We start from the raw sequence: 26,890 nt of genomic DNA, 5'->3' as shown, positions 1-26,890 counted from the left end.
ACTTGGTAGGGGGCTGGAGTGCGGTGTCGGTTGGCATCATTCGAGTAGCGGTCGGCGGACCGAAGCAGGGCTGTTCGGGCTTTCGTCCAGGTCTGACGGCAGCGGCGGATGAAGGTCTGGACTGAGGGGCAGGAAACCTCCTTCTCCAGTGCGGGGAACAGAGGAGGTTGGAAGCCATAGGCGCACTGAAAAGGAGACAGGCCAGTGGCGGAGCTGGTCAGGGTGTTGTGCGCATACTCCACCCACATCAGCTGGCGGGACCAGGAGGCAGGATTCCGGGAGACCAGACATCGGAGGGCGGTCTCCATCTCCTGGTTCTTCCTCTCTGTTTGGCCATTGGACTGTGGATGGAACCCAGAGGACAGGCTTACGGTGGCCCCCAACAGTGTGCAGAACTCCCTCCAGAAGATGGAGGTGAACTGGGGACCCCGGTCAGAGATGACATCGACTGGAATCCCATGTAGGCGGAAGACGTGGATGGAGATGAGTTCGGCTGTCTCTTTGGCAGACGGGAGTTTAGGCAGAGGGATGAAGTGGGCCATCTTGCTGAACTGGTCAACCACCGTCAGGATGGCGGTGTTGCCTTCGGATGTGGGCAACCCGGTGACGAAGTCCAGGGAGATGTGTGACCAAGGACGATGGGGTACTGGAAGAGGACGCAGGAGACCAGCCGGAGCTTGGTGAGAGGGTTTGTGCTGGTTGCAGATCGGGCAGGCATTGACGAACTCTCTGGTGTCCTCGGGGAGTGAGGACCACCAGAAGCGCTGTCGCAGGACGTCTTGGGTTCGCTGGATGCCCGGATGGCAGGTAAGTTTAGAGGAGTGGGCCCATTGGAGAACGTCGGACCGAAGAGCTTGAGGGACGAACAGGCGGTTCTGAGGACAGGCGCTGGGACCGGGTTGATCCTCAGTTGCGGCTCTCACGGATTCCTCGATCTCCCAGGTGAGGACCGCGACTTGGCAGGAGTCCGGAAGGATGGAGAGATGACCCGGGGTAGGTTCCTCCATCTCCTGGAACTGGCGGGATAGAGCGTCGGGCTTGATGTTGCGGGAACCGGGACGATAAGAAAGGGTGAAGTGGAACCTCGTAAAGAAGAGGGACCACCTGGCCTGTCGGGAGTTGAGCCTCTTGGCGGTGCGGATGTACTCCAGGTTTTTATGGTCAGTCCATACCAGGAATGGTAGCTTGGTCCCCTCCAGCCAATGGCGCCACTCCTCCAGGGCTAGCTTTACCGCTAATAATTCCCAGTTCCCAATGTCATAGTTTCTCTCGGCAGGGGAAAGCCGACGGGAGAAAAAGGCGCAGGGATGCAGTTTTTGGTCGGCGGCCGAGTGCTGGGACAGAATGCCCCCGACTCCCATGTCGGAGGCATCCACCTCCACCACGAACTGTCGATCCGGATCGGGGACTTGGAGGATGGGTGCTGAGGTGAACCTGGTTTTGAGGGTCTGGAAAGCTTCTTCGGCTGCAGGATTCCAGTGGAAAGGGATCTCGGAGGATGTGAGGGCGGTGAGAGGAGAGGCGATTACTAGATATTCGTAATGCCCCTTCGGGGTATTGAAGGCTGTCTTCCACTCGTCTCCCTCTCGAATCCGAACCAGGTGATAGACGTTGCGGAGGTCGAGTTTTGAGAAGATGGTGGCGCCTTGGAGGAGCTCAAATGCAGTAGTGATTAGAGGCAATGGGTAACGGTTCTTGACGGTGATCTCGTTCAAACCCCGGTAGTCGATGCAGGGTCTGAGGGTCTTGTCCTTCTTACCCACGAAGAAAAACCCTGCCCCCGCAGGAGATGACGAGGGGCGTAGGAGACCAGCCGCGAGAGAGTCATTAATGTATTTATCCATTGCCTCCCTTTCAGGCGCGGACAGGGAGAATAAACGACCTCTGGGTGGAAAAGTACCCGGATGGAGGTCGATGGCGCAGTCATATGGATGGTGAGGAGGCAGAGACATAGCCTTGGATTTATTGAATGCCTCCTTGAAGTCGTGGTACTGACGGGGACCCCGTGAGCTCAGGTGTGGAGTTGACAGGAACTGGAACCTGAGGCAGGCAAGATGGCAGGAAGGGCTCCAACCTCAGAAAGCCCCTGTAGCCCAGTCAATGTGGGGGTTGTGTCGACGTAACCAAGGATACCCCAGGATGAGGGGAGTCCGGGGGGATGGCAGGATGTGGAAGGAGATGGTCTCGTGATGATTGCCGGATAGAAGCATGTGAACTGGGGTGGTCTGGTGCGTAACGGTCCCCAGCAGATGACCGTCGAGAGCACTGGCAGGAACAGAGCGAGGAAGAGGGATCAGGTCAATCCCCAGCTGCCGAGCGAGTCCCTCGTCCATGATGGATGCGTCCGCTCCTGAGTCCAAAAAGGTGGAGATTGTCTGGGAACCCTCAGGTAGGAGTAACTTGGCGTGGAAAAGGGGTCTCTGGCAGAAGGAGGGTCGGGAAACGGCTCGGCTCACCAGTACCTCCTTAACTACTCGATCACGCTCCTCAGTGGTAGAGTCTGGTGCTTCCCACTTGCATGGGCTCGGTCTCTCGATGAGGGGGAATGGTCGGCGGATGATGCTGGGTTGTGGCGTGCATAACGTTGGGGAATCGATCGTGGCTGGAACGACCCTGGCGCCTCACCAACCGCCGGGCCTGGATGCGGCGGTGCAGTCGAGAAGTCACCTCGATCAGACCGTCCAAAGAGGTGGGCAGCTCGAAGGAGATAAGTTCATCCTTGATGTAGTCCGCCAAGCAGAGCATGTAAGCGTCGCACTGAGCGGCCAAATTCCACGAGCTTAGCCACGCCTTGGTGCGGAAGTCTATGGCATTGTCTGTGACAGTTTGATTACCTTGCTGGAGCCCCAACAATCCACCAGTGGCGTCCGGTCCCAAGGAAAACCACCCCGAAAACCTTGCGTAATTCCTCGGAGAATGTCTGGAAGGAAGCGCAGGCGGGAGTTCGGCGGTCCCACTCCGCCGTTCCCCACAGGCGGGCTCTCCCCGTCAGGTGGTTGATAGAATACGCCACTCGTGCTTCCTCTGTGGCGAAGGTGTATGGCTGTAACGTGAACAAAATGGAGCAGTTCGTCAGAAAAGGGTTACAGCCCTCAGCATCCCCAGCGTAACGTTCCGGCTCGCCGACTCGGACCTCTGAGACCGGCGGTGAACGCGCTGGTAACAGCTCCGGGTGAGTCGGAGCAGATGGCGGCGCGAGAAAGTGCTACTTTCTTTGTTTGGACGCTTGGAGTGTCTTAAATAAGCATTTTGCATTGACTTGTCTTGCACATTGATTGTGCAAGACAAGCACTGTTGAACAAAATGATACACACACATTATCTCATGATCATACCCCTTTCCATCATTCAAACTACAGGCCTACCACCCCTACCACACTGCAAGATTTAAGGTCACCTCTGAAGACCATCACTGCATCTACTAACAAGAACCACTTAAGTCCCCGGAAAGTAGCTGAAAAAATAAATCATGAAATCCATTCACCACGCAAGATTTCCCAGGCAGGAGCACCTGCTCCAGCTCTCCTCTCCAGCCTAGAAACTGCTGAGCTTGAGGAAGTCTACACCATTCTGGATGAGGAGGTGCTGCTGCCTGTATCAGTGTACAACCTGAGAAAACAGACGGTCCATGTTCAGGCAGACACTAGGGAGAGCACACCCTTAAGTAGCTTGGGGTTCTCTCCAGCCAAGGTGGTTGCTGGGATGATGTGAACAGAAATAGGGTTTGGAGTAAAGAAAGTGAGGAGGCAGAGGAGAGTGTGTACGAGGAAGTGTATCCCCGAACACTAGCATCAGTACCAGGAACAGAGCAAAGTACTTCTAAAATGTACACAGGCTCCTCTGTAAACAATAACTGTTTTCAGTTTCTCCATGACTCAGCTGGAAATGCTTTCGCAGAAGTGGAGATAAATGTCGATGAGGATCCATTGGAGATGGTTATGACATCTCCGAAACATTGCAAACAATGGGAGGGACCCATAGGTCCAACCAAACGGCATGCTATTTACCAAAACCACGAGTCCACTCCCAACCTCTCCCAACAAAAACAGCCTTTGTATTACAGTGATCCTCAACAGCAGTACCCGTCACATGCATTTTCACAGCGTCCCACTCCAATGAATCAACCTTCCTATCAACGGGCCAATCCCCACCAACACCAGAACAACTCCCAGGCTTCTTCCTTCCACAGACCCGTCAATTCTAGACCTTCCAACCCTAGTCCACTGCGTCAGAACAGCTACCCCGTTCCTCAGAGCAATTATGATGCCTTGAACAACAGCAGAGACTTCAGGACTTCTTACACAAAACAGACGAGCTATAGTGGCAGCCAGATCATAAACAGGTCCCATCAAGATAGGCTAGGGTGTAATCAGGTGGAGCAAGTAAGGTGCTTCCATAATGGTTTCTCCTCTTCTGAAAGCCTCGCTGGCCAATCTGCTGTGTCTACAAACATTGGTAGAGACAGAGGCCTATATTCCCCTTCTTCAGACTGCGATGCAGTGTACAGCCACTTGGACTTTGACTGCTTTACACCCTCCTCAGAGTCTCCAACCCCTAGAAACAACCAGCCACACTGTCAAAGTCAAACACAATCATACACCCTGACTCATTCCTGGATCCAAAACGTTTCTCACCACTCAAATGTAGGCCCTATATCAACTCAACCCCAGCCTGGTACCATAGACTCCCCAGCCCTCAGCCCATGTAAGTCAAAGTCCCTGGGAGACCTGACCTCTGAAGACATATCATGCAACTTCCAGAGTAAATACCACATTATTAGTCGCAGTTTCATTACTCCCCATATGAGGAAGCAAAAGAGGATGGGCACCATGGGGGACGTAACTGTCCAATCACAGTCTTGTGATCCACTTACAGAACAGCTACACAAGCTGGTCAGTCTAGAGGGGGATGACAGTGACAGAAATGGACCCCAGCCTCCTCAGTTGCGTCAGGAAGTAAAAAACCCCACTGCCACAACCACAGGTAACAAGTGTAGCTTCTGTTGTTCCCAGGGATATAGATGATTCCCCTCCACTTCTTACCCGACGCCTTTCTTATCGGAGCCAAAGCCGAGTGCGTCACATCAACAGCCGCGCTCGTGAAAGACTGCAAGAGGCTCTAAAGCCTCGGGCAGGTGTGGTGGTCAATAGTACTGCCAGCATTGGTGGGGTGGTATTGAGGATAAACCAGCCTCACAACATCCACCAGCAAATAGACACTCGACTGGTTCTTACATAGCAGGCTACCTTGGACAGTTGGAAGACGGGACTTCCTGAAGGAGCTTGTACATAATTGCGTTCAACAAAATAAATACTAGCCATTTTTTCCCATATTCAAAGGCCACTAGGTTTCCATCATGACAGTTAAATTAATCTTATTCTGGGCTATTTCTAGAGAAAGATTTAGTCTGTAGAATGTATGTGAAACATCACCTGTAATCCATAGCTGGATCTGACAGCATGACTTTCTTGTATGAGATGTCCACTATTCAAGTGAATGGTCTTTCTAGTCTGGCAGTGTATTGTCTGTATTCTGCTTAATGTGTAAATGTACATGGGAACTTTGTTTTCCTCCAAATGGCTTCCTAGACTGATTGTACAGATACGTGTTACCTTTGTCCCTGTGATGTACTTTCCAAATTGCAAACATTGACTATGAAGCAAAAAAAAAGAACAATTGGGTCTTAGGCAAAGAGGGAATGTCTTTCTTTGTATCATTTGAATGTGTAGTATAATCATACAACTACGTTAAATAGATGGGGTTAATCTTTTCAAAGATGAAATGTAAGTCTTCCTTCTCTTTTCAGTGACATTTCTTAATGTGTGATGTGTGTAAATATTCCTGTCATTGTTTTAAATCTGAGATGAGAGTAGCAAAGCAGCAGTTTTTTATTTTTATTTTTACAGTGTTTTACGCCATCCTACTTTCTTTGTATTGTTGCTCATCGGCGAACTCTGAGCATTTTCCTACCAATGCAATAAAACATTGAAATATTTGATTTCAACAAATACCATGTTTATTTTCTGTTTGACTCAAAATTCTGCATAGAACATTGGACAGATAATTTATCAAGGATGAAGCTAAAGCTCAAAAACAAGTCAGTGTAGGTCACAAACAGCCTATTCTTTCCCCATATGCCACATGAAGTTACTGTATAATAGAGCTGACAAACAGCACACCTGTTGCTCTGGGCTACAATTCCCCAAACTGGTTCCAACAGACTGCCACACATTGCTAAGTTGTATGGATCAATCAGGGTACAATATTCCTTTGAAATCTAAGAGAAAAGGACCCAATAGTTTGGATGTTTTCTTTCATGTTTCATATTTTTTATCTCATTCAGATAAAAAATAAGCAGCATCTTGACAGTATATACAGTATCTCAGTTACCTGGGTTGATTCAAATGAAATCATACAGTAGTTTTTCTATAGGAAAAATGTATATATGCATGCATACACAGACACACAACTTACATGCTTATCAGTTGCAAGCACTGGATTGTTTTTCCACCATCACTCTAGAGAGGAGTAATTTGGCTTGTGTGTCATCAGTTTTACTTCCGTGCAAAAGGCTTTTGCACCTATTATAAATATTCACATCAACACTTCATTTGTGCAGAGTAGGGGGTCGTTAAGTTCAGGTCATAATCAGAGTTAGCTATTTACCTTGTGATAGGAGCTTTTCAACCAAGCGTTTCTGTTCATTATGTTCTCTGTTTTTGACATGAGGCTACGATGTTAGATTTAGATGTGAAATTGAATAGGATTTGTCTTTTGGTAACAAGAGCTGTTGAACGTTGTCTATGAGGTACCATTTTTTTCTGAATTTAATTCACTCTGTTGTTAGGACTGATGACGCCGGTTTGATGTGACTAAATGTATTGATGCATATTCTGACATTCAGATAACTTATATGTGTTAAATGTTCCGAACAGCTGCCTCCATGTCTTGGTTGCCCTGGTTCTTCACTCCGTGGTCCCCCTCAGCCCTCTCCCTGCTGCTTCTCAGTGTAGTGGACAGACAGACAGGGCTTCAGGTGGTTCAGGCGATATTGTGCTCTCGGTTGGGAGAGCCGATCAACAAGAGCCTCTCCCAGGATGGAGATGTGATTATTGGTGGACTTTTTAATCTTTATTACCCACGTTCAGCTGTAGAGCAGAGATTCACCAAGATGCCTCATTATGAACCTTGCACAGGGTAAACACAAAATGTATTGTTATTATTATGTTGTTCAGCACATTGTCTGTATTTATAGATGTATTTTGTCATGCTTGTGTGTTTCTGTTAAAATACAGATGAAAATATTCTTCAAAATGTTGAGGTATAAAGTTATGTAATGTTTATAATATGCATTGTGTCAATGATTGGTCAATTAATAACAAAGTAGTTAAAGTGGCATATATCTAAGATAAGCAAATTTAAATATAATATAGAAATATAGTGATTTCAAGACATGTTGCTGTAATACGTTTATGTTGGTCTAAATTACATTTAGATACAGATCCATGGTGAATATTTCTTTCAGTGATATTGTTGTTTATTTCATTAATTTCATTTAATCTCCTCTGGTCTCAGTTTGGATCTAGAGTCATTAAAAAATGCATATACTATGACGTTTGCGGTGGAGGAAATCAATCGAAACAGCACCCTGCTACCAGGATTGAAGCTTGGCTACCGTATTCTTGATAGCTGTTTAAGCTCTTACTGGGCTCAGCAAGCTGCACTGTCACTGGTGGGAGGAGACACACACAGCTGCAACTACCCCTTAACACCCTCTACGCCTGGTTCTGCAGCTTATGAACAACCTGGAGAGACAGCAGGTATGACTTGATCAAATTAAGTGTGAAGTGCACATAAAAAATAACAACCACTCATATGATTACAGTATAAAAAGGTTAACATCATGTAACCATATGTCTAATGCTATCAGCAGTGGGTCAGCCTGTTCCTTTGCTCATTGGTCCTGCCTCGTCAACAACAACCATAGTTCTGTCCAGGGTCCTGGGGCCTCTCTCTGTGCCGCTTGTGAGTTGCATTACCTTAGGAGATGAGATCCTTTTTTTTCATACATCAAGAGGCTGATATTATTTGAAAACATTGTTATTAAAGAAATGGTGTTATTGCTGTAAAAGCAGTATCAAAATAATATTTCCGCATCTTTTTTCCAGATCAGCTACCTGGCAAGCTGCCCTTGTCTGAGCGACAGGCTTAACTTTCCTAATGTCTTCAGAACAATCCCCAGTGATATTTACCAAGCCCGAGCCATGGCACGACTGGCCATTCGCTTCCGCTGGACTTGGATGGGAGCTGTGATTGAAAACAAGGATTATGGTAACCTCGCAATACAGGTGTGTGTCTGTTATTTTACAGTAAATCGCCTTAAAAAAGCAGCTCATTGATTTCCTTCATATTTAGTAAATAACAATATATGTATAAAAAATATTTGTTGGTTTAATCTCCAGGCCTTTCAGGAAGAGACCCAGGGGAAAGGGGTATGTTTGGAATTCATAGAGACTGTTCTTCAAGAAACTATTGTGAGTGATGCCAGTCGTATAGCCCTCACAATTCAAGCTTCGACTGCCAGGGTGATTCTGGTCTTTTGCTGGTATACAGAGATTAAGGAAGTGTTTCTGGAACTGGCCAAGATAAATGTGAGCAACTGCCTTGAAAAGTTGAAAAGACTAAGGTTTCCATCACTAAAGAAAGTCACTTTGTAAAAACAAAATGTCAACTACTTTTCTTGTTGTAAATTATTTCAGTTTCCTCTTACTGTAGGTGACTGACAGACAGTTTCTGGCCAGTGAGGCTTGGAGCACCAGTGATGATATTCTTAAAGATCTTGACATCTCTAAAGTGGCAAGTGGTGTTCTGGGTGTGGCCATTCGAAGTTCAACAATACCCGGATTTGAAAATTATCTCAGAAGTTTGCACCCCATGCATCGTCCTGATGATGAATTCTTACGAGAATTCTGGGAAAAGGAGTTTGGATGCAGGCTTGGAGCTACACAATCACACGAGACATCGCTCTCTCCTGCTGAGGGGTCCTCTCAGAAAGCTTCTCTGCCACTCTGCAGAGGAACAGAGTCCCTGGAGGGAGTGCAGAATCACTTCACTGATATTTCCCAGCTGAGGGTGGCATATAATGTCTACCTTGCTGTTTATGCTGCAGCCAATGCCCTTCACAGCCTCCTGTCCTGCCCTGATAAAGAAAGCTCACCTGGATACAACAGCTCCACCTGCTCTTCTCCAAAACACATCAAACCCATAGAGGTAAACACTATTGTCCCTGAATCATCTCATCCACAAGGGTCATAGTGCTTAAAATGTTAAATTACTAAATATTGACTGCATTTTTTTGTAAACAGAATACAGTCTCTTCAACATTTTTTACTTTCAGCTGTTGCAGCACTTGAACAAAGTGAACGTCACCACACCACAAGGGGAAATGTTTTATTTCCAAGGTGCCGACATTCCAGCAAAGTACGACCTTGTCAACTGGCAGAACACCCCTGATGGGTCACTCAAACTTGTTTTGATCGGTCGCGTGGACGGGTCTGACCTCCACCTTAATGAATCAGCCATTCAGTGGAGCACAGGATCCAATCAGGTGGTTAAAAAAGAGCAATATTGATTCAGGCTACTATCAAAATGTGAGTCACAAGACATTATGTATTGATAATATGGTTTTACTTGTTGTTTAGGTGCCTGTTTCAGTGTGCAGAGAGAGCTGTCCCCCAGGTACCAGAAAGGCAAATAGGAAAGGAGAACCGCTCTGCTGCTTTGACTGTATCCCATGTGCTGAAGGGGAGATTAGCAATCAAACTAGTGAGGAAATTACTGCTTAAGATATCCTTAATTTAGCTATTTGTGTATTATTTTCCTTGCTTCCTCTGTTTTCCTATCCCAGATTCTTTACACTGTGAGCGTTGTCCATCTGAGTTTTGGTCCAATGCTAAGGGAACTACCTGCATCCCTCGCCAGCTGGACTTCCTTTCCTTTAATGAAACTTTGGGCATCACCCTGACTACAGCAGCTGTGTCTGGTGCCGCGGTGACAACAGCTGTGTTCGTGATGTTTCTCTACTACCGTCAAACACCAGTGGTAAGGACCTAGAGAAATATAACAGAGTTTATTGAATGCATTTTAAATTCTTTATAATTAATTTTTTTCCCCTTTGAAACAGTATTGTATTGTTTAAATGGCCAAGTCTTTGTCTGTAAATCTAATTCCCCTCAAGGTGCGGGCAAATAATTCAGAACTGAGCTTCCTGCTCCTCCTGTCTCTGAAGCTGTGCTTCCTGTGCTCACTGGTGTTCATTGGTCGTCCATCAGTCTGGTCTTGTCGGTTCCAACAGGCAGCTTTTGGGATCAGCTTTGTACTTTGTGTTTCTTGCCTGCTGGTCAAAACCGTAGTTGTTCTGGCAGCTTTCCGCTCAGCTCGGCCTGGTGCTGGATCCTTGATGAAATGGTTTGGTCCAGGCCAACAGAGAGGAAGTGTCTGCCTCTTTACATCTATACAGGTTTGAATATAGTTTTATTGATTCAATGATGAGATCAATTCTTCACTTGATATAAAAATGATAACACAGACATGTTTGCTTTTCATACAGATCATCATCTGTGCAACATGGCTGTCCCTCAGCCCCCCTGTGCCTCAACGTGATCTGGGTTTCCAAGGGTCAAAGGTCACATTGGAGTGTGCCATGGCCTCTGTGATCGGCTTCTCTCTGGTTCTAGGTTACATTGGTCTGCTGGCCTGCACCAGTCTCCTCTTGGCCTTTCTTGCTCGGAAACTCCCTGACAACTTTAACGAGGCCAAACTGATCACCTTCAGCATGCTGATATTCTGTGCTGTCTGGGTGGCCTTTGTCCCTGCTTACATTAGCTCTTCTGGAAAGTATGTTGTTGCTGTGGAGATTTTTGCAATCCTGGCTTCTAGCTATGGTTTACTGCTCTGCATTTTTGCACCCAAATGTTTCATAATTCTCTTGAGGCCTGAGAAAAACACAAAGAAACACTTGATGGCAAGGTAGTTTTATATAGTGTAAATCTATAGTATAACTCTCTTAGTATGGTGGAGACAGTAGCCCCGGTATAATGCAATTGTTCATGTGAATGCGTTATATCAGTTCCTTTAATTTAAATAATGCTACTAGTTAATCTGCTTGTATGAAATTAGCAAACTTCTTGCAGCTACACTTAATTATGGCTTTCATTGGTAACAAAGTATTGTTTATACTGTTCATAGACATCAATAAATGAAAACATCTATCATCAACCGTAAATTCTCTCTACAAATGTTTTTGATTTATTTTGCATTAATGTTGTTGGTTGTTCTCTTTCTCTGTGTTTTGAATAAATACCGTACCTCAACTGAATTAAACTCTCTCTACCAGTTTTTACTACACAACATTAATACGTAATCTATTCTAGAAAGATTATCTATCTTGTGTACCATGTTGCACTATTTTCAAAATGCTATACATACAATCATTGAAAGTAAATAATATAAATAAATAGATTTATTACTTTCACAGTGGGCCAATGTTGTATGTTTTGGCATATAATTAAAATAAGTAAAACTATCTTAAATAACTGCGGCTGTCATCACAATAGTTGATGTAGCTTTTAAAATGTTTCGACCTAGTAGACTTTAAAACCCTACAAATACTGTCTGGAGAAAAAGAAAGAACTATTCCTGACTGTATCCTAGGGTTGTTTTCAATGAGAGAGAGCAAGTATCCAAGAAGGGGATTTTATATGTTTGATGAAAGAGGGTCAGTTCAACTAAATCTTATTTATATAGCCTAATATCACAAAACACAAATTTGTCTAACGGGGGTTTCCAATCTATGCAACATATGGCATCCTGTCCTTTGACCCAGTTGCCAAGTAAGCAACATGCATTATTTGGACATGAACACATACAGATGTAGAGGCAGAGGAGGAGAGAACCGCTCAGTGTATCAGAGAGAGTCCCCAAGCATTCAAGGCCTATAGCAACAAGGGGCTAGTCCAAGGGAAGCCTGAGCAAGACCCAACTACTGTATAAGCGTAATCAAAGAAGAAAGTCTGAAGCCTACTCTTAAATGGGGAGAGGGTGTCTAACTACTCTTCTATTTAATTTTCAATTAATTAATTAGAGTGGTCATGGGGCAGACACAGTGAGTATAAAGCAGCAAAGTTTTCAGATGGATTTCGTCAAATTACATTTCCACAGAATTACACGTAATAAACTATCTCTGGTAAACACAGGCTGAATAAGCAATTTACTAACCTACACGAGTCAGTAAATTTCGAACTACAAACCCATGACGTAAAAACAAAAATGTATTTGTGTTTCTTTTTTTTTTCATTTTGACCAACATGGACTGACAATTAAAATCTTATTTTTATTTGCTCCTGATTCATAATGTTGTGGTCCTTTATGATATTTTTGTTTGTTCTGTTTATCTGCTATTTTGGGTAGAGTAAGAGTATGTCTTTGTCAGGAATTTAGGGTAGGTACAATAAGCTCAGGATTAAACCTACAGTTTCTTTTTGGTCAGAATATAATCCATCCATTTCCTTCCGCTTATCCGGGGCCGGGTCGCGGGGGCAGCAAGCTAAGGAGGGTCCTCCAGACGTCTTTCTCCCCAGCAACACTTTCCAGCTCCTCCTGGGAAACCCTGAGGCGTTCCCAGGCCAGACGAGATATATAATCTCTCCAGCGTGTTCTGCGTCTACCCCGGGGCCTCTTACCAGTTGGACGTGCCTGGAAAACCTCTAAAGGGAGGCGTCCAGGAGGCATCCTGATCAAATGCCCGAGCCACCTCAGATGGCCCCTTTCGACACGAAGGAGCAGCGGCTCTACTCCAAGCTCCCTCCGGATGTCTGAGCTCCTCACCCTATCTCTAAGGCTGAGCCCAGCCACCCTACGAAGGAAGCTCATTTCGGCCTCTTGTATTCGCGATCTCATTCTTTCGGTCACTACCCAAAGCTCATGACCATAGGTGAGGGTTGGAACGTAGATGGACTGGTAAATCGAGAGCTTTGCCTTTCGGCTCAGCTCCTTATTCACCAAAACGGTCCAGTACAACGCCTGCATCACTGCTGATGCTTCACCGAACCGCCTGTCCATCTCCCGCTCCATTTTACCCTCACTCGTGAATAAGATCCCGAGATACTTGAACTCCTTCGCTTGGGGCAGTGACTCACTCCCAACCCAGAGGGTGCAATCCACCATTTTCCGGAAGAGAACCATGGCCTCAGACTTGGAGGTACTGACTCTCATCCCGACCACTTCACACTCGGCTGTGAACCGCCCCAGTGCGTGCTGAAGGTCACATTCTGAAGAAGCCAACAGAACCACATCATCTGCAAAAAGCAGGGATGCGATTCTGAGGTCCCCAAACCGGAAACTCTCCTCCCCCCGGCTGCGCCTTGAAATCCTGTCCATGAAAATCACAAACAGGATTGGTGACAATGGGCAGCCCTGGCGGAGGCCAACACGCACTGGGAACAAGCTCGACTTTGTGCCGAGTATCCGGACACAGCTCTCACTTTGGTCATACAAGGACCGAATGGCTCGTAGTAACGCAGTACCCCCAACAGGACTCCCCGAGGGACACGGTCGAAGGCCTTCTCCAAGTCCACAAAACACATGTAGACTGGATGAGCAAACTCCCATGCACCCTCCAACAGACCTGCAAGGGTAAAGAGTTGGTCCGCTGTTCCACATCCAGGACGGAATCCGCATTGCTCCTCCTGAATCCGAGGTTCGACAATCGGACGGAGCCTCCTTTCCAGCACCCTGGAGTAAACTTTCCCGGGGAGGCTGAGCAGTGTGATACCCCTATAATTGGAGCACACTCTCCGGTCCCCCTTTTTGAAAATGGGAACCACCACCCCGGTCTGCCACTCCACAGGCACTGTACCTGACTTCCACGCGACATTGAAGAGACGTGTCAACCAAGACAGCCCAACAATGTCCAGAGCCTGTAGCATCTCCGGTCGAATCTCATCCACTCCTGGCGCTTTGCCGCTGAAGAGCTTTTTAACTACCTCAACGACCTCCGCCAGGCACATGGACGAGTCTTCCCCTGAGACTTCAGACTCTGCCTCTTCCACAGAGGACATGTTGGTCGGGTTCAGGAGTTCCTCAAAGTGTTCTTTCCACCGCTTGACAATATCCCCAGTCCGGGTCTGCAGTTCTCCCCCCCTGCTGAGCACAGCCTGAGAAAAGCCCTGTTTCCCCTTTCTGAGTCGTCTCACAGTTTGCCAGAACTTCCTTGAGGCCATTCGAAAGTCCTTCTCCATGGCCTCGCCGAACTCCTCCCACACCCGGGTTTTTGCCTCAGCAACCGCCGCAGCTGCAGCCGGTACCTGCAGCCGGTACCTGCAGCCGGTACCTGCTTGCTGATTCAGGAGACCCCTGGGCCAACCAAGCCTGAAAGGCCTCCTTCTTCAGCTTGACGGCCTCCTTCACCGCTGGTGTCCACCAGCGGGTTCTCGGATTGCCGCCACGACAGGCACCGATCGCCTTCCGACCACAACTCCTAGCAGCAGCTTCCACAATGGAGGATTTGAACATGGCCCACTCAGATTCCATATCCCCAGCCTCCCCCGGGATGCACAAGAAATTATTCCAGAGGTGGGAGTTGAAGACCTTGCGGACAGGATCCTCAGCCAGACGTTCCCAGTTCACCCTCACTACATGTTTGGGTTTACCGGGTCTGTCCGGCAGCCTCCCCCGCCACCTGATCCAACTCACCACCAGGTGGTGATCAGTTGACAGCTCTGCTCCTCTCTTCACCCGAGTGTCCAAGACATACGGCCGCAGGTCTGATGACACAACTACAAAGTAAATCATAGACCTTTGGCATAGGGTGTTCTGGTACCAAGTACACCTCCCTATGCTCAAAAATGGTGTTTGTTATGGACAGTCCATGACTAGCACAGAAGTCCAACAACAAAGCACCACTCGGGTTCAGATCGGGCAGGCCGTTCCTCCCAATCACACCCCTCCAGGTTTCTCTGTCGTTGCCCACGTGAGCGTTGAAGTCTCACAGAAGAACTATGGAGTCCCCAGTCGGCGCCCTTTCCAGAACACCACCCAAGGACTCCAAGAAGGCCGCATACTCCGAACTGCCGTTTGGTGCATAGGCACAAATGACAGTCAGAGACTTTCCCCCTGCGATTCCCAGTCGCAGAGAGGCGACCCTCTCGTTCTCCGGGAAGAACTCCAGAACAGCGGCGCTCAGCCAGGGGCTCGTGAGTATCCCCACACCCGCCCGGCGCCTCTCACCCTGGGCAACTCCGGAAAAGGAAAAAGTACAGCCCCTCTCCAGGAGTTTGGTTCCAGAACCGGTGCTATGCGTGGAGGTGAGCCCAACTCTATCTAGCTGGTAGCGTTCCACCTCCCGCACCAGCTCCGGTTCCTTCCCCGCCAGAGAGGTGACATTCCACGTCCCTAGAGCTAGTCTGTGATGCCAGGGGTCAGCACGCCCAGGTTCCCGCCCCAGCCTGCCGTCCAGCTCACATTGCACCCGACCCCAATGCCTATCCCTGCGGGTGGTGGGCCCACAGGGTGGCGGCACGATGTAGCTTTTTCGGGCTGCCCCATGTGCCAAGGCCCAGCCACCAGACGCTCGCCGGCGAGCTCCCCTCCCGGGTCTGGCTCCAGGAGGGTGCCCCGTTTTCCCTATTCCGGGCGAGGTGCCACAACTTTGCATCGTCCGATTCATTGGGGTTTTGTGAATCTCTCTTAGTCTGACCCCTCCCCCGAGACCACTTTGCCTTGGGAGACCCTACCAGGATGTTTTTCCAGCAACATGTGCTTTTTGTTTACACTTTGATCATGTGGTGTTGTCATGTGTTTTCTGTTTTTGTTTTGATAAGTCATGTGGCCCTGACTCCACCCTGTCTTTGTTTGTTTTCCCACCATTTTGTGTGCACACCTGATTTCTGTTTGTGGTGATTGGTTTGTGGGTATTTAAGTCCGGTGTGCCTTGGAGTCTCTGCCAGATCGTGCCAGTTAATACTTGAGCTTTTCCAGCGTTCCGTTAATCTTGTTATATTCTGTCTGCCTGTGATTTTTGACCTTTGCCTGATTTTGACCTGCCCTGTTTGGATTTTGGATTTTGGATACCTTTGCCTTGGACTCTGTTCTGACTTTTTGGATTTTTGACCTCTGCCTGCCTATTGACTACGAGACTGTTTTTGCCCTTAGGATTGTTGCTTGAGAACTAAATTAAATATACTCTGAACCAAGAGCTGTGTGTCTGCTAGTGGGTCCTTTTCTACTGAATCCTTAACAGTACGACCTGGCCAACATGGGCCCAGCGGAACCAGCTCAGTTCAAGACAGTACTCGAGCAACATGGAGTCGTGCTGGGGAGACAACAAGAGCTACTAGAGGGGATTGGAAGAATGGTAGGGGCCATGTCAGCTGGTTTCACAGACCTCGCAGCCCAGGTACAACAACTTCAGCTGTCTCAAACCCCACCGCCACCACCTCCTCAGCAGCCTGTTCCACCACGGCCCACTCTGCCTGTCTCAGAGCCCCATCTGCCCCCCCCAGAACACTATTCAGGGGAACCCGGAACCTGTCGTTCGTTCTTGTCTCAATGTGACCTGATCTTTCAGTTACAACCATCTGCTTTCCCTACAGAGCAAGCAAGGGTGGCTTACATCATCACCCAGCTGTCCGGGCGGGCGAGAGAGTGGGGCACAGCAGTCTGGGATGCCAGAGCGACGTTCTGTAACTCTTTCACCACATTCTCAGAGGAGATGAGGAAAGTTTTTGACCGTTCCAAACATGGCAGAGAGGCAGCACGGGAGATGCTGCATATTCGGCAAGGTAATCGCTCTGTGTCTGACTATGCCATAGAGTTTCGGACTCTTGCTGCCTCTAGTGGATGGAATACTGAGGCCCTTTTTGATGTGTTTTTCAATGGCCTCTCTGAAAATCTAAAGGATGAGTTAATTGCCCGAGAGTCTCCCATCAACTTTGATGCCCTTGTGGACCTGGCTATCCGTGTGGACTCCCAGCTGCAGCTGCGCCGCAGGTGGAGAGTTTCCAGTGGCCCGGTTAGAGCACCCAGTGAGGGGACAACTCCTCAACCTGCCTTGCCTACTCTACGGGCTCTGCCTTCCACTGCACGTCCAACCCCGGATCCTGAGCCTATGCAGATTAACCGCTACCACATCTCTGCTGCTGAGAAACAGCGAAGACGCAGCTCCAACTGCTGTTTGTACTGTGGGGAGACTGGTCACTACGTTTCCTCCTGCCCAGTAAAAGACAAAGCTCATCAGTAGGACGAGGAGTACTGGTGAGCGCTGCCTCTTTCAAGTCCTCCTCGGTCCTTCTCCCAGCCTCTTTAGAGTGGCGAGGCCAGCAACAACAGCCCACTGTCCTCATTGACTCTGGGGCTGATGAGAACTTTATTGACGCTTCCCTGGCTGCTCAATGGAAACTGCCTCTCCTTCCTTTACACTCTCCCCTTGTGGCCAACGCCCTCAATGGTAAGAAGCTGGCTGATGTTACCCATGTTTCTGCTCCTGTGTCCCTGCTTGTTTCTGGCAATCATCATGAATCGATCCAGCTCCACATCATTGAGTCTCCTCATGCTCCTGTAGTCCTCGGTCGTCCCTGGCTGAGGAAACATAATCCTCACCTTGACTGGGTTAACAACAAGATTCTGGGCTGGAGCCCATCCTGCCTATCTCTCTGCCTCCGCCGAGCCTACATTCCAATTGCCCCAGTAGGGGACCCCCCAGGAGAATTCCCTGACCTGTCTGCTGTCCCTCCTGTCTATATGGACCTGAAGACCGTTTTTAGTAAGTCCCGAGCCACTGCTTTGCCACCTCATCGCCCGTATGACTGTGGCATTGACCTCCTACCTGGCACGACGCCACCTAGGGGCCGACTCTACTCCCTTGCCCGACCCGAGACGGAGGCCATGGAGAAGTATATTCGAGATTCGTTGGCTGCTGGCATAATTCGTCCCTCGTCCTCTCCTGCAGGGGCAGGATTCTTTTTTGTGAGCAAGAAAGACGGCTCTCTTCGCCCTTGCATTGATTATCGGGGTCTCAATGACATCACGGTCAAGGATAGATACCCTCTTCCCCTCATGTCCTCCGCGTTCGAGCTTCTCCATGGATCCTCCATCTTCTCCAAACTGGACCTCCGAAACGCTTACCACCTCGTTCGGATCAGAGAGGGCGATGAATGGAAGACGGCGTTTAATACTCCTACTGGCCACTATGAGTACCTGGTGGTTCCTTTCGGTTTGACCAATGCTCCAGCTGTCTTTCAAGCTCTGATTAATGATGTCTTGAGAGATATGATTAATGAATTTGTGTTTGTTTATTTAAATGACATTCTAATTTTTTCTCGCTCCCTTTCTGACCATGTCCACCATGTCCGCCAGGTCCTCCAATGCCTCCTTGAGAATCAGCTCTATGTCAAGGCAGAGAAGTGCGAGTTTCACCGCACCACAGTTTCCTTCCTGGGGTATGTTGTCTCTGCCGGAACCATAGAGATGGACCAACAGAAAGTCAGGACAGTTGTGGAATGGGTCCAGCCGACGACCCGCCGGGAGCTGCAACGCTTCCTGGGGTTCGCTAATTTCTATCGCCGTTTTATTAGAAACTACAGTGCCCTGGCTGCCCCTCTCACTGCCCTTACCTCGACGTTGGTTCAATTCACCTGGTCACCTGCTGCGGAGAAGGCCTTCCAAGAGCTGAAGAGGCGATTTACCTCTGCCCCGATCCTGATACAGCCTGACCCAGACCGCCAGTTCATCGTGGAAGTGGATGCCTCGGATGTAGGCGTTGGCGCCATCCTTTCTCAGCGTTCTGTCAAGGATGAGAAGGTCCACCCTTGCGCCTTTTACTCTCATCGCCTCTCCCCACCAGAGCGCAACTATGATGTGGGCAATAGAGAATTGCTGGCTGTCAAGTTAGCTCTGGAGGAGTGGCGGCACTGGCTTGAGGGGTCAAAAGTGCCGTTCCTGGTATGGACTGACCACAAAAACCTTGAGTACATTCGTACTGCCAAACGTCTGAGTTCCCGTCAAGCCCGCTGGTCTCTCTACTTTTCCCGATTTAATTTCACCCTGTCCTTTCGCCCCGGATCAAAGAACGGCAAAGCAGATGCCCTCTCCCGCATTTTCCCAACTCCTGATAGCCCTGACGAACCCGTGAACATCCTCCCAGACCACCGTTTTGTTGGGGCAGTTCAGTGGGAGATCGAGACCTTGGTGCACGCCGCCCAACAGGACAATCAAGCCCCCAGTCACTGCCCTGTTAACCGCCTGTTTGTCCCTATGTCCCTCCGTTCCCAGGTCCTGCAGTGGGGTCATTCCTCCCGGCTTTCCTGCCATCCTGGAGCAAGGTGCACCAAAGCCTTCATTTGCAGGAGGTTTTGGTGGCCAACCATAGGGCCTGTCCGTGCCTTTGTCTCTGCCTGCTCTGTCTGTGCTCGGAGTAAGACCTCCACACAACCTCCCTCTGGTCTCCTGCAGCCCCTGTCCATACCCAAGAGGCCCTGGTCCCACATTGCACTGGATTTTGTTACTGGCCTCCCTCCATCAGACGGTAACACAACCATTCTCACGATTGTTGATCGATTTTCTAAATCCGTGCACCTCATCCCATTGCCTAAACTCCCCTCGGCCAAGGAGACTGCCATCCTGGTAATAGCACATGTTTTCAAATACCATGGCTTGCCTGTGGATGTCGTCTCTGACCGTGGCCCCCAGTTTACATCCCATTTCTGGAAGGCCTTCTGTGCTCTCATTGGTGCTTCTGTCAGTTTGTCCTCAGGCTTCCACCCTCAGAGCAATGGCCAGACGGAGAGGGCAAACCAACAGCTCGAGACAACTTTGCGGTGCATGGCGTCTGAGAGACCAACCTCCTGGAGCCTCCATCTACCCTGTGTTGAGTACTCCATTAACTCCCTCCCGTCTGCCTCCACAGGACTCTCCCCTTTTGAGTGCTGTCTCAGCTACCAGCCCCCCTTTTTCCTGCCCAGGAGGTGGAGGTCGGCGTGCCATCTGCCCAGGCCTTGATCCGCCGTTGCCATCAGACCTGGAGGAGGACACGGACAGCGCTGCTGCGTGCCTCAACCAGGATGAAGCGCCAAGCTGACCGCCATCGCTCCAAGGCCCCCCCCTATCGCGTGGGTCAGCGTGTCTGGCTGTCAACCCGGGACATTCCACTCAAGGTGGAGTCCCGGAAACTGGCTCCCCGCTTCATCGGCCCTTTCCCCATTTTGAAAGTCATTGGCTCTGCTGCTGTCCGACTCAAACTCCCCCCCACCCTCCGCCGCATCCACCCCACCTTCCACATGTCCAGGGTAAAGCCCTTCATCTGCAACCAGCTCTGCCCTGTTCCCAAGCCACCTCCTCCACCACGGGTCATTGATGGCTCAGAGACTTTCACAGTTCATCAACTCCTGGACGTTCGTCGTCGGGGTCGTGGCCTCCAGTTCTTAGTGGACTGGGAGGGTTATGGCCCCGAGGAGAGATGCTGGGTTCCATCTGGGTACATTTTGGACCGTACCCTTGTTAGAGACTTTCTAAAGACTCATCCCATTCCCCCAGTTAAGACGCCAGGAGGCGTCCGTAAGAGGGGGGGTACTGTTAGTAACCGTGCTGGTTGAGTTTTTGTTTTTCCAGCAACATGTGCTTTTTGTTTACACTTTGATCATGTGGTGTTGTCATGTGTTTTCTGTTTTTGTTTTAATAAGTCATGTGGCCCTGACTCCACCCTGTCTTTGTTTGTTTTCCCACCATTTTGTGTGCACACCTGATTTCTGTTTGTGGTGATTGGTTTGTGGGTATTTAAGTCCGGTGTGCCTTGGAGTCTCTGCCAGATCGTGCCAGTTAATACTTGAGCCTTTCCAGCGTTCCGTTAATCTTGTTATATTCTGTCTGCCTGTGATTTTTGACCTTTGCCTGATTTAGACCTGCCCTGTTTGGATTTTGGATACCTTTGCCTTGGACTCTGTTCTGACTTTTTGGATTTTTGACCTCTGCCTGCCTATTGACTACGAGACTGTTTTTGCCCTTAGGATTGTTGCTTGAGAACTAAATTAAATATACTCTGAACCAAGAGCTGTGTGTCTGCTAGTGGGTCCTTTTCTAATGAATCCCTAACAATCATACCATCCAATTATGCTCTAATGCTTATTTCCTCATTACTCAACAAGGTTTCTTCCTTGTTTTCATGAACATCTGCAATTAACTCTGCAGCTGTGCAACATCATTCTCTTTCTCTACTGATAATTGAATTGTATGCTCTATATACAGTAGCTTTACTATGCATCAAATACAGTAATTAACAATTTGTATCTTGGCATTATATACATTAAGCGTCCACCATCACAGAAAAGGAAATGTGGAGAAAGTTTGGTGTATGAGAGACAGGGAATTTTAAGATTACACAATATAACATTTCAATTTTATGTTCAACGAAGCAACAAATACATTGTACAAAAATATTTTCCTCCCAAATACATTCTTAAAAAGTGTTCAGCCAACGATAGCTACGAAATCCTAAGGAGTGCTCTTTTGATTGGTCTTATCATTTTGCCCATCAAATACACAGCTGACAACATTAATCCACATGTTTCATCTTCTTTGCTAATATATCAGTCACCAGAGCCACTTGGAATTTGTTCAGACAGTGTCCTACTGCTGTTTCAGTGGCCTGACCTAATGTATACATTTCTTGCATATGTCACTGCTCACTGAAGATGTGCCACTGTTGCTTAGGCATCTGGCAATGAAACAGCATGTCAGTTGTGTATTCTTGTCACTGCTGTCTGATACCAGCCTGTAGATGCCATTTAAAACTGACATAATTCATGGCTGCAGATTGACAGACTGAATTTGAATCCTGACAGATTCTCAAAAAACGTTCAATCCTACAATCTCAAATATGAAGAATCCCTAGCGACAGTATAAATATTTATTGTCCCCAAGACCAAAATACCCCTCATCACCTGGGTTTTTAGTATACTTGACAAATTTCCTTTAGAGCTAAATTATTATTTTTTTAATAATAGTTTTCAAGTAGTAGGTGCACTTCCCACTTATGCTTGTTTAATGGGACTAGTGTGGGTACAAAGCGTCCACTAGTCACATGCTAAGCACTCATCCCACACCTATTCCCATCAGGGAGGCAGATGGGTGTGTGAAAGAGTTGTTTGCCTCTCATCACATGTGTGTAATGCTGACCAGGGAGAGTTGAGTGTGGCTTTTACCTCATCATTGTCAGTGCAAATGGAGCCTAAAAAGGGCTACCTTTTTTCTCATGAACAGGCTTGTTCATGTGTCAGTTTTAAAATGAAAACTTCATATCATTTCATTTTAATTAGATGCCATGAAATACTCATGCATTATATGAATATAATCTCTGCATATAGTAGTTATATCCCCTAACCACAGGGAAGAAGATTCCACTTTCATGTTGAATAATTAATGTCAAGAAAACCTGGATGGTAGTGTACAGTAATATGTTAGCAAAGAAGGTAGTTTCTACACAGCACTTTATATAATTTGGAGTTGGATAGAAGGAGTATGTTAATGTTATCATTTCCCCAAAGTTTATGTCAAATCCAATTTCCCCCAGTTCGATTATGCCACGAGAGTGCAGAGGCAGAAGGCTTTAATGAAATAGAATGACTATATTGCAACCTTTTTTCTTCTTCTTTCTTCTTCTTTTAAACTTTTTTTCATGTAAGTTAAATCAGTCACGTGATTGAGCATTATTATTATTTTATTTGTTCCAAAGGTGGAATTGCATGCAGGAACTATAGTATAAAAATGTGTCTCTTGTTAAAAAGAATGATGGTAATCTGTTAGCTATAATCTGCAACACCATGAAAAAGAACTAAAATGGACACATCCTCGTTTTCCCCTCTGTGTCTTCTCTCTGTCTGTGTGTAATGGGATTTAAATGTTTGTCAAATTAACAATGATGGAGGTGAGCAATTGCACACCTGTGACTCATCCTCACTTAACCGCCTTGAATTAATTGTGATGTAACTTAGTCCTCTGAGACCTTTTGCTCGCTGAATGAGGGCTTTCCCAGGCTTGATGAGCCTGAGCAAAGTCAGCCTTGCTTCCCAAACTGTAAACTCACAGCATGAAAACCATTTGTTTTTCATTACATTTTTTCTGTTGAGTCCTTTACTGCCCTAATTTTAATGCCATATTTCATGAATTTTTTCAGTACCATTGTTTCCATAGTTCAGCGAGCTGCAAATTTGATTTTGCTGCATAAAGGGTGGCATTGGTTAACTTAAGTTGCAAAGACGGTTGTTAGAAATAATTGATACCACTTGGGGGGGGAGACTCCCTTCACTGTGAGCATTGTCCATCTGAGTTTTGGTCTAATGCTAAGCGAACTGCCTGCATCCCTCGCCAGCTGGACTTAATGAAACGTTGGGCATCACCCTGACTACAGCAGCTGTGTCTGGTGCCGCGGTGACAACAGCTGTGTTTGTGGTGTTTCTTTGCTACTGTCAAACACCAGTGGTAAGATCCTTTTGTAATGTAAACAAAACTCTACTGTACACTTTCTACAAATTGTCGTTGTTCAACTGTAGTTGATTGAACTGTTTCATTTAACTGCCTGCCATGTCATTTTTTCAAAACATTTGGTTGACCTTAAACATGCCCTGTTTGGCTTATGGTTAATGTGCTTGTCTTTTATTCACTTGCAGGATTGTTTAATCTTGCACACCACCCATCAGGACATACGCAAAAGTAAGGGCAGGGCTTAATATTAATTTCATTTGAGATTGATTTGGTATTGAGGAGTTTACCATTTATTACTGAAATTTGCACAACAGCCATAATATATTGTGCATTTTTTTGTTTGTTTAAATGTCAATTGATTTTTTATATGTAAATGCACCTTCCAGTAAAACGTCAACTTGCCTAGTTGTAAAATATGAGGTTTGCTTTGCAGTTTAATACATATACAGTATGAGAAGAGCTACTTTACACTGGGTATAATCCCAAATTTGTGTGTGACAAGCAAACCAAATTAAACTCAACAATTGGATTTCTCCCATGGATATGTATGTGGATGTGTATGTCCACTAGATGGTAGCAGCATACCAAGATATTATTTGTAAAATAATTCATCCTCCCTTGCACTGTGTCTGTTCGATGGAGGGTGATGTATCTGGCTGGCACCCGAGGTGACTTGGCAGGTCTTTGATATAATCAGTTCTGCAGAAAAATGTGGGAGAGATGTACTTCCACATTAGTCTGTTCAATTTGCAATGTTATGGATTTGGTAATTGCACTTCTATGATTACAGGCATGAAACCTGTACGGATGATACGTATATACCTGAAAGACAAGAATGCATCTTATTTAGGTGGCATTTTAGAAAAAAAAAAGAAAGCATTTTCATAAATTTCATTTCTTTTTCATAAAATTACTGCCGGAATCAAACCCTTGTGAAGTCGGTCCAATGAGAATACATGTTTTGATTCATATTGGAAAACCAATAATAACCAAACTTTGACCTCTGGCATAAACTACTGATGTAAATGTTTCAGCTAGCATGTTTAATTACAATTATGGCACTCGAAACCAGATCTTATTTTTCATGCCGGCTTAGAACAGTGAATACAAAAACACAAAAAGTAAAAAGAATCTGAATGATATTTTGCCGTAGCATAGTTGTCATTTTAGAAACTGATTGCGGCTTTGTCTTCAAAAATCCTTTTTATTTCAACTCTCTTTTTCCTCTGTAGTTCATCACGTGGGCAGGAGAGCATTTAGAAAATGAAGGTGGTTTAATCCAGGATTATGTTCCTTTTTAATGATGAGTTCTAGATTTGACATTGCTGCATCTATACACACCAACATCCAAATTCGGCCATTTTGATTGGGTTTTTGGTATTCATTTGTTAAATTGATCAGTTTTTGCTAATTAGAGTGTGAGGAGGGTATGGTTATTTCGTTATTTTAGTTTTTGTCATTTTAGCTCATAAGACTAGAGCAGTGAATTGTAAAAAAAATAAAAAAGATCATAGACAAACGACAATAATACTGTAAGATCCAATCTTTTTTAAAAGTTTTTATTAATTATGTATTGCTTCTAGTTTTGTTTGTTGAATGGAAAATACAGAGTGGATAGCGTTATTTGATACATTCACCTCGCCCCATGATTGCTTTCTTTGTGTTCCTCTCTGGTCTCAGCAGGATTATATAACATTTGGGTCCAAACAGTGCCAACAAGAGACCAAAACTGGAGGCCAGAATGGCAAATACTTTCACTGCATCTGCATATTTGCCTGGAGAGTTTATATAAGCAGGAACAAAAGCCACCCACACAGCACAAAGATCAGCATGCTGAAAGTGATGAGTTTGGCATCGTTGAAGTTGTCTGGAAGATTCTTGCCAGAAATGCTAACAGGAAGCTGAGGATAGCCAGTAAGCCAATGTAGCCCAGTAACACTGCAAAACCAACGGTGGACCCGACTGCACACTCATAAAGTATCTTGTCGTTTTGGTATTGAGTCTTTTTATGGGGAGCTGGTGAGCAGGGGATTTTGGGGAGCAGACACAATCCAAGCAGTGCAGATTGCTGCCTGAATAGAAGTAAGAACCATGACTGTCTCTCTCTGCTGCACAGCACCAAACCACTTCAGACTGGCTCCACCTCCTGGCTTGGAGGACTTGAACACAGCCAGAACCACCATTGTTTTCACCAGGATACATGAGACACAAAGTACAAAGCTGATCCCGAATGCTGTATGTCTCAGTTGGCATGTCCACAGCCTGGGATGGCCGATAAACAGTAGTGAACAAAGGAAACATGATTTAAGTGAAACCAAGAGCAAGAAACTTAGTTCTGAATTGTTGGCGCGTACCATGGGTGTACTGCGATGATAGGTGAAGATCCCCAGGACAACAGCACAGATAAATGTGCCCAACAATGAGGTGGTTGTCAGGCAGATACCCAGAGGCTCATGGTAGGAGAGAAACTCTGTTTTCTTAAGAACACAATGGTCACGCTGAGGGCTGGACCAGAAATCCTCAGGACAGCTGGTGCACTCCATGGAGTCTATATGAAAACACGGAAACAGAGCATCATGGACACTGACACTTACGTTGGGTGTGCATCACCTGGGCACCAATAAGTGCAAGATTCAGAAAAACAAATTCATATTCAATAATTTAACATATGGTTTTATAATAATACCAGCCTGTGTCATTGCTGAACTTTCCCTCAGAACATGGTACACAGTTGAAACAGCAAAAAGGCTGCCCCTTTTTTCTGGCCATGCGGGTACCTGGAGGACAGCTCTCACTGCACACTGACAGGGGTGACTGAAGGGATTGTAAGAGTGACCCTTTACTCAGTATTGAGTAGAAGCACCCTTTTGAGCTAGTACAGCCGTGAGTCTTCTTGGGAATGATGCAACAAGTTTCCCACACTTGGATTTGGGGATCCTCTGCCATTCTTCCTTGCAGATCCTCTGTCAGGTTGGATGGTGAACGTTGGTGGACAGCCATTTTCAGGTCTCTCCAGAGATGCTCAATTGGGTTTAGGTCAGGGCTCTGGCTGGGCCAGTCAAGAATGGTCACAGACTTGTTCCGAAGCCACTCCTTTGTTATTTTAGCTGTGTGCTTCAGGTCATTGTCTTGTTGGAAGGTGAACCTTCGGCCCAGTCTGAGGCCCTGAGCACTCTGGAGGAGGTTTTCTTATCTTATATCTCTGTACTTGGCCGCATTCATCTTTGTTACGGAATGTGGTGTGGACCCAAAAAGCAGAACGACCAGGAGACGGATACAGTTCTGTAGCTTTATTTAAAGCAGAGAACTCAGCATACAGACAGGCAGGATAAGACTCACAGAGGGAAACAGGCAGGGGATCA

General features: G+C 46.8%; 2 protein-coding genes across 2 annotated transcripts; one reads left to right on the top strand and one right to left on the bottom strand.

Moving 5' to 3' along the window:
* Nucleotides 1–4,828: 4,828 nt before the first annotated feature.
* On the top strand, nt 4,829–11,031 carry LOC129097273 (extracellular calcium-sensing receptor-like). The gene is made up of 12 exons (XM_054606080.1): nt 4,829–4,982; nt 6,935–7,104; nt 7,714–7,819; nt 7,930–8,024; nt 8,168–8,347; nt 8,462–8,650; nt 8,775–9,269; nt 9,397–9,606; nt 9,701–9,824; nt 9,907–10,100; nt 10,237–10,518; nt 10,609–11,031. The coding sequence occupies exons 1-12, from the start codon at nt 4,829–4,831 to the stop codon at nt 11,029–11,031; spliced, it is 2,622 nt and encodes an 873-aa protein (XP_054462055.1).
* Nucleotides 11,032–25,148: 14,117 nt separating this feature from the next.
* LOC129097257 (vomeronasal type-2 receptor 26-like) lies at nt 25,149–26,474 on the bottom strand. Its single transcript, XM_054606056.1, is given in 6 exon segments — nt 25,149–25,351; nt 25,354–25,404; nt 25,407–25,578; nt 25,580–26,076; nt 26,219–26,342; nt 26,451–26,474. Coding segments are annotated over 6 exon segments (1,071 nt in total).
* Between the last annotated feature and the right edge of the window lie 416 nt (nt 26,475–26,890).

This window comes from Anoplopoma fimbria, chromosome 1 (genome assembly GCF_027596085.1).
Source record: "Anoplopoma fimbria isolate UVic2021 breed Golden Eagle Sablefish chromosome 1, Afim_UVic_2022, whole genome shotgun sequence".
In the NCBI taxonomy this organism is placed as follows: domain Eukaryota; kingdom Metazoa; phylum Chordata; class Actinopteri; order Perciformes; family Anoplopomatidae; genus Anoplopoma; species Anoplopoma fimbria.
Note: the sequence above shows the minus strand (reverse complement) of the source record. Positions and strands in the feature narration are given on the sequence as shown.

Bases quoted from the DNA above. Each gene is read 5' to 3' on its own strand.
- LOC129097273 (XM_054606080.1), top strand. From the start codon at position 4,829: ATGGGGGACGTAACTGTCCAATCACAGTCTTGTGATCCACTTACAGAA. The intron at 9,270-9,396 runs GTAAACACTATT...TTTTACTTTCAG, and splicing joins AACACATCAAACCCATAGAG to CTGTTGCAGCACTTGAACAA. The intron at 10,519-10,608 runs GTTTGAATATAG...CTTTTCATACAG, and splicing joins GCCTCTTTACATCTATACAG to ATCATCATCTGTGCAACATG.